The 12381-nt window shown below is 44.1% G+C and overlaps 1 protein-coding gene across 2 annotated transcripts in view; it reads right to left on the bottom strand.

Annotated features, from left to right (window-relative positions):
• The window catches only part of TLL1 (tolloid like 1), a 416213-nt gene that overhangs the window by 76179 nt on the left and 327653 nt on the right, over positions 1 to 12381 (bottom strand). For both annotated transcript variants that reach the window (XM_085641791.1, XM_085641792.1), the window contains exon 16: positions 806 to 986. In XM_085641791.1, the coding sequence (XP_085497917.1) occupies positions 806 to 986 (181 nt within the window). The remainder of the gene's footprint in view (positions 1 to 805; positions 987 to 12381) is intronic.

Below are 12381 nucleotides of genomic sequence, written 5' to 3'. Positions count from 1 at the left end.
CCTTTAATGGCATGCCAGTTAAGAACATAAACTACAATATGGTGCCAAATATCTGCAATTAAATATTTGTATTTAGAGATTATAATCTGACATTATAGTCATTCATCTACAGACCATAGAAATGTCTTTCCATTGACCTAAGAAAGGGTTAACTTTCAAAATCTCCTTAGCACAATTGCTTGAAAATGAATTGTACAAGGAACTCAAACGTAAGTGACCTTACAGATGCCCTTTCCACAATGTAGCAGCTAATCTGTGTGGTTCTGCCAGTGGAAATGTAGTGGTCAGCAAGTATTTCTGAGTAGCGCGGCATAATGCGCTGCACTGAAAGCAGCGAAGAGAAAGTGACTGATTTCCATTCACTTGACTTTGGAGCGCGTGTCGTATTCCCTGCGTGCTGCAAGAATGCATGTAAATGAACACGCTAAATCAAAAGTATAGGCGGTGCAATTATCTCCTTCATCAACAGAGAGTGGCAGTCTGGGCTGTCAATCAAAGTATAGAATGGGAGGTGTTCACCAATAAGTACATGGTCGACAATTATCTATATTGTTTTTAAAAGAGTGGTTATTTTTCAAATATTAAACTAATAAAGCAAAGCGAAACACTCATGACGTATATGTAATCCACAATTCAGTTAAAAAGAGTCCACTTGCACAATGACATTACCTTTGCTGCCATGAAGAGTAATTTAAAACTGCCTCAGTGAAATCTGAATGAAGCACACATGACCTAATATTAAACATGAAGACTACCCAGGAAAACAAACTGAGCAATGCTAAATTTGGGAACCGTGTGTTTGTACCTGAAAAGAAGTGTGCCCGGAAGCCTTTCTTGGAGACCGTGTTGTCAGACTTGAACTCAATTCTCATGTTGTTGTACTGCGAGGTGATCACTTCCGGTACTTCTGTACCACAAAATTTTCCATGCAGTTTGGAGTCTGAAGAAAGACCACTGCGGATCTCCACATAATCATACTTGCACACCTAAAACAGAGAAAATATTGGTTGAGAGAAAGGGTGCATGCACACTTAGTGGAACAATAAACACAGACATGCACCTGGCACACAATGCAGTGCTTCACTGATGCGGCTTGGTTGGAAACCGAAGACAAATTAAACAGGTATGGTTCTCTCCGAGCAGATTTCAGCAGCTGTCTTGAGTGTGTCCACCATGGCTCACAGAAGGATGCACTTACAAGTGCGCTAGTCTGGAGCTGGCCCTCGCCTAAGTCTGGTCTCACCCAGGCAAAAAAAATGCGAACCAATACAACGGAAGCAGACGGTCTCAATGCCCAGTCTTTTCACAACACTAGATGAATATAATAGCTACACAATGCTGAATGGAGATCACAAGTCTGCAACATAGAGTGTGCACGCTTGGGAAGTGAACGAGTTTTAACCAAAAATATTTCTATCAGAAAATCCTTTACTTAAGATCAGGGCAGCAATGTGATAGTAGTTGGTAGAATGCTTACAAAGATTAGCAGTGTAGGTGAGTGTTAATGAAGGGGACTGTGTTGTGACAGTGTGTGTGCGCACACACATACACACAATGCAAACACATCCTCACACTGCACATATTTATAATTTCGAGCCCACTGACTTACACAGAATCCTGCAGTTTATTTACTTTATTTGAAAAGTTTTATGAAGCGCCAACAAGACCCAAAGGGGTATCAGAGCGCTGTACAGAGTTGGCGCCAGCAAGTATACAAAACATAATGAAGGTAAGTGAAGTTACATCCTATGAGAAAAAGCATTCAAAGAATAAAGAGTAGGGGGTATCAGAGGAGCCAGAGAGCACGCAATGTAAAACATCATACAATAGAGAGAACCAAGAGGCGCGTTGTGAATTAAGGAATTATAACAAAAAAGAAATGAGCAAAATCAACAGTTAATGCAGTTAGAGGAGCTATCGAGGACTCGAACAAAAAGAAGGTAAAACATATAATAAAACATCAGTGAAATACTTCAAGATTTAGGTATTTAACAAAACACACGAGCATGATCAACGCGTTAACGTTCGTTATCTTGTGCAGTGTTTGCACAAGTATCAAAGTCGGGACTAGAGCCCAGACATCCAGGTTTCAAGGTCATCGTTTAGTCAACTGCGGCACCAACCACAAATTTATAATGAGAGCTGCTGACCTAAACAGAAGTAGACATTGTGATTATACGCTGGCTCCAGGTAACCTCACTCACCGACAATGCCTCACTGACAGAGACCAATGAGATCACAATGACAAAATCAGCCCAAAGCATCCCACGTGACTTCTGGTCCACATTCTTGAAGGCAGGTTCGGCTTTAACTAATTCTTTTAGCTTATCGGTTTTACTTATTAGTGATATGGCCATGAAAGGTCCAAAAATGAAAATACCACTGCAACGTTGAATATTCACAACATGTGACCTGAATTGCTTTTAAATAGCACAATAAAGCAATTCAAAAAGACAACTAATAAACCTTTCCCCTATGTGTTGAAACATCTGGCAGGAAGCCATAACATTCTCTTGATGGCCTACTGAGAACAGGTAAGGGGATGAACAAGCAGCACAGCTTACTCATTCCAGAAAGATTTGTTTAGCTTTACTGTAAAGCTTGGGATTGCGTAGTTAATTATCTTTACATTAGAGAACTTTTTTTTTTATTGAAACATTTTTGGCAACATGTGTATGAATATATCGATGCATGTGTAATTCTGGCTTGTCAAAAGAAATAATGATGTTAGATCTTGCAGCTTTCTGAGGTGCTCCGTGTGGTAAGTGGGAATACACTTCCATTGCCAGGAAAATGACTCAATTGGAACCGGATTCAGAACAAATCGAATTTAAGGTCATTTGTATCACGTACGAATATCCTTCCACCCTATTTTTTATTCCAGTGTTGGAACTAGCCAAGATGATAGTATGTACTCCCAACATCTAGCTAACATCAGAGGGATTTCACTGATTGTCTGTGTCAGCCTCAGTGCTGGACTATCAGACGATAGTACAAATATCTAAAATAAATAAATCTGGTGAAAGTGCAGCTGTTGTAATAATATAAAATTCCTACCCCCGTCCATATAAAACAGACAGAGTCCCATGGCATAAAGGCCAAAATAAAACACACAACATGTATATTAGCATCTTCTAATAACTGGAAATAATTATTGTTAGACCCAGTGGATTCTGGCTGGCTGGGACGCACCGAAGCCAGACAGGATCCACCGTTCTAAATGGGATTAGTAAGATACCCTTGTCAGACAACCTGTGTTCACCCTCTGAAAGCTTGGTACAGAGCAGTCAGGCTTATCCTCAGGATCAAAGTATAAAGTATTGGCCCAGCACCACCCTGGCAACACACTGAGTACACTACAAAAAGACTCCACACCGTATGTATAAAACACTGGTCTTTGCATTACACACATATTGAAATCAAAACAGAATACACATTGGATATATGCTTTACAGTTATATGCAATTGTCGAATTTTCCCATTAGCAGCAGAAAGGCATCAACACATATGTACCAGTCATGGGCCTTCACTTGCCTTGTTATCTCCCTAGCCTCGTAAGCAACATAAACCATGTGCATACTTCTCTGAGGTATTCACTATCCAAGCGATCCTTCCTACATCAACAACAGAAACATATATGTAGACTGTTCAGAAGTATTCCACTTTCTCACTATCACATTAGCATAAATCACGACATTCCCACATATTGCATTCCCCGAACAGTTGTAATGGTCAAGCAATCACAGGTTTTGGCTATGTCTCTTGACCCAGCCCCTCAGCCACTCAAACTACACCAGCCAACGATACACGTTGCACCCAATGGCGACACTTTGATTAGATTGTCGGGACCACCTAAAGTGGGAGGAAACTGTTACTTGGTTTCGTCCATCCAGAATAGGCTGTCAAGGCACCCAGTGGCACCTTCATGAGTGTGGAATCACTTTCCCCCCGTAGGCAAATGACTGTGACAACAGAAGCTGGCGCGCTTCCAATTTGGAGAAATGTTGCCCCCCAAGTGGAGGTGCGAGCCGCAGTTGCTCCAGGCAGCCAGCTGTGGGTGCACACAAGGCACAAAGAGACCCCTTGGGTCCAGCCACGATGTTACCAACAACAGAGTACCTTATGGTGTGGGTATGGGGGAAGGGAGCCGGTGACCTTGGACAGGGGCAAGACATCAGGCACTGTCGTCCTCCTGATATGGTGGTCAGAGACAGTCCAGACATCCGGCTCTGGTCCCGCAGACTCGGCACACATCCCCCAACACCTCTCACTTGGACACCACACTCTACGAAGTGCGAGCTAGCACAGGTTTCCCGTCACACACTCGGGTCCCTAAGGACTCGGCAAACTTCCCCAGTATTCCTCGAATTCCTAACATTGCGGCACCACAGGTGGGCTGCTGATCTTTATGAGCACACTCCTCTGGACAGTGTGATTACTGCATATGTCAGGACGGTCCTTGTCTCAACCGACGATAATTTCCACCCATTTCGGCTGCACCCTGCTCAGTCCTTATGATCTTGTGGAAATGGGGAGATCCTTTCTGTCCCTGGGAGCTCATGGCAAGAGGCCAGCCATGACAGTTGGCAATTAACTACAGGCCAGCAACATCCAGCCAAATTCCACCAAGAGATAGTCCCCTTCATGGAGCACAACAAGCTCCAGGCCTACACAAGTCTGTGGATAATCCAGTTGCAGTCCATCCTGCCCCAATGGATCCTCTTGTCAATGTCTAGGTGTCGAACCAGCGTAGTATGGTTCCAATCCCAAAAGCGTCTCTAAAAACCTGAGGACGAAGGCCCAGTAGTTATACCCACAACGGCCTTTGAAGATGAGATCAGTTCAAAAGGCCACCTTTGAAATTCACAGGCCCCCTCTAAATTTAAATGTGTCTGCTATCCTACCCTGGGAGGCGTGATTAATATCTTTAGTGGGGCAAGGATCCTTCCCCTTGGAATGCAGGTGCCAATTCCATTCTCTCTTATCCGTCCCTGGATGGCCCCTCAGAGTCAGAGGTCTGCAGTTTCCCTTGAGTGCCCCTAGTTTATGGCCCTATATCAGGAACACACATATGGAGCTGTCCCACCCAGCACCCAGATGTTGGTTGGAGACAGGCTGACACGCACACAGAGAGCCACGAGCATTGAAATGCCCACTTTCCCAAAATGTCATTTGCGTATTAGTAATGTCAAATCAACTCTCACTGCTGGAGAGGATTTGCCATTACTAATCCAGCGATACCAAACACATTACTGCTAATTTTCTGCATGTAGGAAATACAGTCCAATAGCCTTTCCATAGATCAACCATGTTAATCAATGCGAGAAGCAGGCCTCAGAGTACTGAACACACCATCCAGTGGTATTCACTACAAGGACATGTAACATGCACGTCCTTTGTCTTCTCTACAACGCACCCTGCCCCGAGGGTAAACTCAGATGTAGCGAGAGACATGCAGAACCTTGGCAAGTAGCTTTTAATGCCAAGCTGAGTAACAGTAACCTACACACATAGGCCCCGTCATGGCAAACCTGTGGTATGTTTGAATAGCTACCCCTGTGGTTGACACAACCGGTGCTCTGGGTCCAAGGGGTAGTATTTGAGTTGCATGACCTAGTTAAATGTCTTACCACTGGACAATGGACTTACAGCTAACTCAAATCAGCCAATCGGGTTTACACCTATCACTAGTATGTATAGGACAAGCACAGTACTTTGGCACTGAATGGCAGTTTCAAAGCTTTCAAAATCCTTAAGCTAGCACATAGATCAGCAGGAAACCAGGAGGAACAAATGCAAAAAGTCAAGGAAAAACACCCTAGAAAGGGCCATTTCCAACAAGAAATATTTTGAGAATCTGTCAAAAGACCATGTTCATCTTCATGATTTTATGGAAAATGTAACAACATAATGTTGTGAAAATAAGTTCTAAGGGAATTTTAGAGTCACTGTCACAATTCTAGTAACTGTCTGAAACATACAAAAATAGCATGCAATGTTCATTTGTTCTGCTTTCTTTTTCATGGAAGAAGGGGTTGATGGGGTTTCACTTTTCTGTGGAATGAGGAATAGGTGGGTCCAGCAGGGGGCTGATACACTGACTGCTTGTCTTGAACATGTTCTGCTTCTGTTGAATGCATCTTTGATGGTGTTGGTATAGAACTTTGCTTTGCCTGATGTGGTGAGCTATCTACGTGTTAAGCTGAGGGAATTCAGTATCAAGAGGTTATCTGGAGTTCTGTTTTTCTTCCAATTTTTTTCCTGTATGCAAATGGATCATTTATTGCCAACAAGGTCTTTAGAGCACCAGGGTACTGAAGGCTTTGGTTTGCATTTTTGGGTTGTAACTGGGCCAGATTGTTCACAAAGCTTTCCCAAAAAATGTTGTTTCGAAGGTTGTTGCCATCAGATGTGGGGTTGATAGGGTGAGAGATGAGTGCAAGTATTATGCTGTCTATAGAGAGGTCTTTGGAGGATCTGAAGGTTTGGTCTTTTATGTTGTGTTGACCTTGGTATATTGCTAGGACAAGCATGGAGAGAGGGTTCATTCCAAGGGCATGGGTGGTTTGCATTGAAATGTTGGTGATGTTCAGAAAATAAGGTACGGGATGTGGGTTTTTCAGCGTGTTGGTTGTGTGACATGCTATGCCATTTTGAGCGTATCAGTGACTTTGAAAAGGGTGTCTCTTTTTTTAAAAGTTGTGCTGTGTTGATATCCATCAGATAGTGAGCTTGCCTGCAGGATAAGGGGTGTGCTTTTAGTGATAGCTGTATAAATGATGTAGCTAGTTTTCAAGTTGTTGGATAGACATGTTGGTAATGAGATACGAGAATTCATTAATGAAGTCATTCTTCTGCCCAGGAGGTCTATAGATGAGATGGAATGTGCCAGTCTGAGATACAGCGAGATGGAAAAGGCATGCAAGAAGCTCCATGGAGTTGAGTGTTACTTGCTTGCCTAGGGTGCAGGACAAGGAAGACTAATGGATGACAGTGATGCTTCCTCCCTTCTTAAGTGTGCAGTGTGCACAATGGATGCTGTAGCCTGATGAAAGAAAGACATGGCAGTGAACCATATTTCTGTGATGAAGAGGGCTTCAAGCTTGTGATAGGTGATGAGGTCTGCGATGTCTGTTGTCTGAAGTACTGCAGAGCCAGTGTTGATGAGCATGAATTGGAGTGTGTGGTCTATAGTTTGAGGGTGTGCGATAGTTCATGGGATGTCTGTAAGGATGGTTCTATACGTTGTGAGATTTCTATGTGAGTTTCTGGATCATCTATATTTAGGTGTGATTGTGGCAATTGGTCGTATGGCTGCTGGATGAGGTAAAGGCTTTTCCTGGCACTTTACAGGTCTAAGCAGGCAATGCTGTTGACAGTGTCCATATAGGTAAGTTTACATTTACTATTCTTAACTCACATCTGTGGGAAGCTGGCTCTGTATATACTATACCAAAATGAGGTATAGTGTGCACAGAGTCCAGTGGAACCCCAAAGGTAGGCAGAGGTAAAAGTAGATAGCACCTTACTCTCTATTTGTGGTAGTGTGGGCAAGCAGTAAGGCTGAATCAGAGGGTAGTGTTAAGCATTTGTTGTACACACTCAATCAGCAAATGATGTCAAACACTCAAAGACTGAACTCAGACCAATTTTATTTCTAGAACCAAGCCAAGCCTGGCACAGGAAATAAATGCTTTGCAAAAGATTATGCAGTGTTTACAAGTGAATCCAAGTTCAAATGCAGTTGTCTGAGATACAGGTAAGTCAAGGTATTGAAACTACAGTACAGATTACTTTTTCGTTACTATTTAGATTACTTTTCAAGTTACTTTTTCTACTCAGTGTAATATGCCTAGATATCACACTGGGACATTTCCTAGAGAAAAGGTAAGTAAAATCAGTTTTGCACAATTGTAATTCTTCCGGTTTCCATACAAATCAACTCCACACTTGGACAAATTTTCAGAGAAAAACAGTCAGTAGGTTCCTATGGAAAGAAATGAAGTTAACAGTTACCAGGTAAGTAATCGGTCTTTGGGGTTGAGTTTCTGAGGTTAGAACAAAGGTTCCCCCAGGGTCAAGGATGCACTCTTGTTACACCCTCAGCAGCACTAGGGTGGCAGGGCGCGGAGTGCTGAGGCCCAATGTTATTCAATGGGGGACAGGGGGCCTCCGGTTGGTGGCTGCTTACGAGCAGGCCACTGGGTTGTGGGAGCGAAGCCCCTTTAGTTAGGCCCAGGGCAAAGGGGGATCCGAGTTAGCACCCAAAGTACACCCGCAGCTGCGCGGGGACGGCTGGGTGCAGGGTGCTGTTTTGGCGTCAAGTGCCCTGTTGATTGCAATGGGGATTCTCCGGTTTAAACAAAGACTGCAGGCTCGGGGACGAAGATCATCTGGAGGTGACCACCAGTTGGAAAGGTAAGCTGGGATTCCTGGGGATGCTGCGACAGAGTCGGTTGGGTCACCCATGGTCGTGGGGCTTCGGGTGCAGAGGTGTCTTTAGGCGTTGGGTTTCTCTTACCAGCTCTGGTGGGGTGGGGGTCCTCCAGAAAGAGGCTGCAGGCTTCACTGGGAGATACGAGGCAGGTCAGAGATCACCTGATCAGAATCGCCGGGGAGACCTCCTTGTGGTGTTGGGCCACTCGAACTCGGGCCGGGGGCGTCGGGTGTAGAGTGGTGCAGACTCGCGGATTTAGCCGGAGCTCGAGTCTGTGGGTGGACAAATGCAGTGTTCACAGGAGACGAAGTCTTTTCTTTGGAAGGCAGGGCAAGTCCTCGGGGTTCTTGAGGTTGCTGGCTGCAGGACACACCGGAGTTTTGCTTTTGCAGGTTCGAGGTGGGGACAGGCCGATAGGGCTGGGGCCAAGTCAGTGTGCGTCCTCCACTTCTTAGCTTCGGCACAGCTGTCCGGTCCGTCGTCTTCTTTTCTTCTTGGTCGTTGCTTGTTTGAGGAGGCAAGGTTCAGGGATGCCCCTAAATACTAGATTTAGGAGCGTTACAGGTAAGTAAAAGGTTGGGACCAATGGGTCCCTTCCTTGGGGTGAGTACACCCCCTATTATACCACCCTCCAGTCGGAGGGGGGCATATGCCTCACTCTGGTTGGCTGGGTCCCGCCATCTGCAAGATGGCAGGAGCTGAGAGTTGTGCTTCACCTCGCCTCTCCCACCTGAGGGGTGGGGTTTGCGAGGGTGGGCACACCTCCCTTCCTCACTTGGTTTTTCTGCCGGTTCTACCGCCCAAAGTGGGAGACAGAACCAGTGGAGACCAGTTGCTGGGAGCAGCAAAAGGCCTGGGGAAGCTCACAAAGGTGGCAAGCCTTTACAGCTTCCCCTTCGTGGACCCTGCCCATCCTGGGGGAGGAGGCTTGGCACCTTGTCCCAGGATGTGCATTGTTTCAGACCCCCGAAAGCAGCAGGCTCTCAACCCAGGGGTCCAGAAACATGTCTGGTGGAGGCAGCTGTGGAGCAGCCACTAAGCCTGAACACTAGTGTTAGGTAATTTTTCAGGGGGCATCCCTAATAAGCCCTCTGTGTGCATTTTTCATTAAATCTCACACTGGCATCAGTGTGGGTTTAATGTGCTGAGAAGTTTGATACCAAACTTCTCAGTTTTCAGTAAAGCCATTATGGTACTGTGGAGTTCGCAATGACAAACTCCCAGCACCATATACTCTTAATGGCATTACTGCACTTACAATGTCTAAGAATTGGCTTAGACACTGTAAGGATACAGGGCTCATGCACCTGTACCCTCACCACTGGTATAGTGCACCCAGCTAAATGGGTGGCTGATCTATGCCAGGGCTGTGGGTTGTAGGCATGGCACACAGGGATGTGAGCCATGTTGACTCTTCACTTTGTTCTGCACCAAAACACGAAGCCTGCAAAGGCAGTGTGTGAGTGTAAGGTACAGGGCCTTTAAGGGCGGCACAAAAAGTGCTGCAGCCCTTAGAGGCTTTCCCTGGTCACAGTGCCCAGGGTACCTGTGGTACCATTTACCAGGGCTGACCTGTGGCCAGAGAGTGCCAATTGGGTTTTGTCTTCAATGAAGTTTTAGAGAAAGAACATAGGCCCCGGGTACCTGAATGGCAAGAGCCCAGGGCACACTCAGTCAAAGTACATCAGCAGTTCAGCGAAAAGTGGGGGCAACCATGCAGAAAGAGGGCACTTTCTTACAACATCTATGTGCCTTGAAGATAAATATGTTGCCACAGTACTTACATGTCGAGTTAGTTGAGGAAAATCTATACATACTTACCTGTTGTATGTATACAACACCTGATAATCTATACTTAATATTCTAAATGTACACCCCAAAAACAGTGCTGCCCATGAAGTAGACCAATATCAGGGTTTTATGACTGTTCCCCCCTCCCCCCACCCCAATTTGTAGATTGAAAATGGTGATGGGAACAAGTTAAATGATTTCCATTTAATGGTGTCACTGTCCCAAGTGAAAATTAATTAGGTGGGGTTTTGAGAGCAGCGTCAGGAAACTTTACAACACATATACTACCACCCCCATGATCAGATCTGCTTTATTTCGCCAAGGCAGATGCATTACGCCCTACAGTGCAGCTCTTTGCAACATAGAATCAAATGGTATTAAGCTAAAGAAAATTCTTTATTACAAACTACTCCTATAACTGTATGTTTTACATTAGAATGTCTCTTTAACACAGTTGAATAGTTATGCGGGTATATAGCTTGCTATATACCCACTGGCTGGCTGAGCAGTGTGTGTGTGTTGTAATGGAATGTTGATGAGTGCCTGTAAGAGTGTCAGTTGGAGAGACTGGGCTCAGCAGTGATGATGATGCTCCTGGTGGGGCATTTTCCTATTTGCCTGTAACTCAGGAGATATCTTCTTCAATAAATATTCATCTTATAACCTACGTGACTGGCTACCTGACTTCTTATCTAGAAGAGTGTATCTCTATTTACAACAAAATGTTGGGGTGGCAATTAAGGGCATCATCAAAGCAAGTATACATAAGTTGCCAGTACTGGCTTGCTTTTACGAAGAGGCTGCTCAGGAAACATCAACATGTAATTTCTTTTTGTTCCATATTCACTTTAGTAGGAGTGAACCACAACAAAGCAAAATAAAAATAAATGTCCATTGAGTTTCTCCCCCAGGAATTAAGTAAGGTAGAAATCTTCTGAATTAAAGTAATTACATATGTGTTAGTTATAAATGAGTAGAAAGAAAAACATGCCCCTTCATTAATGGCCTGCTAATGGTTTCGAAATCCGGACAATGCTTTCATTGCATAATCCCATGTCTACATAAAACCGTTCACCCCATACATCTAAGCATTTCAGGCTGAACGATAAATCACTTAAACAAAATGTCCCAGCTATCAATGCTATCTAAAGAGGGAGCACTGGAAAAGGTTTGCAGTTATAGCTTAGATTGGCGCATAAACGCAAGTTTTAGTTTCATAAATCACATTTTTTAATAGGCGAGGAGCAATAGTCAGAAACAAAAACACTCTCCACTACAAAGATTTTCTTGGCTTAAGCTACTGCTTCCCTGCAGCTTCAATAAAAATGATTTGTAACATTTTGGCCGATTTTTAATATGAGAAAACTGTGTGAACAAAAAGTTAATCGGATGATAAAAGGGCACATGATCATTGGAACCACATTTGTACTTCTATGATGTGAAACACAGCTAATCCATCATTGGCCAAAACCTTGTATCACCGTGTTCCCTACTCCACTCTAAAAGAACTTCTCTTTGCAGTCATTTTAGGGTATTTTGTTAAACCAGCCCATACCGCTGGGTCACCGCTATGTGCCTCAAGATTGTAAAAATGGCCATTCAAAAGCCAAATGACAGAGTGTACACACAGATAAAGTATTTTCTTCTTAATGTATCTCTGACCTCTCCACACTGTCATTCTGTGGTTCCATTTCATGAACTAACCAAAATGAGACCTTTAGCACTTCATAAAAGCCTTAATAAACAAATAAACACCTAGAGCCTGCAGAGAAACAGGCTATTACGTGTTTAATGGTGCACACATTATGTATATTGAAATCATCTGAAATCAAAATCTATAAACCTGTGCCCTGTAAGCCTAAAAGCTTGCGTTTGTGCTCACTTTTCTTACCAGCCCTGCCCAGACTATAGCATTAAAGTAATAAAGAGATCTCACCTGTGAGTCCGCAGTGTGGGGTGAAGTGGGATCAGACCCTCTCTACCCACAACCAGTTGGCTAAAGGGAGAGTCGCTTATAGGGATTCTGTGGGTGTCAAGACTAAGATCTAGAGTTAAATCCATATCACTAAACGTCAATGAGAGACAAATGAGCAGGAGCCAAGCATAAAAACAAGATTTCCTTTTCGGGACTTTAAATGACCAAACAGTAAAAC

The sequence above is a fragment of the Triturus cristatus genome, chromosome 2_2 (genome assembly GCF_964204655.1).
Source record: "Triturus cristatus chromosome 2_2, aTriCri1.1, whole genome shotgun sequence".
NCBI lineage: Eukaryota > Metazoa > Chordata > Amphibia > Caudata > Salamandridae > Triturus > Triturus cristatus.
This window is presented reverse-complemented; position numbering and strand designations above follow the sequence as displayed.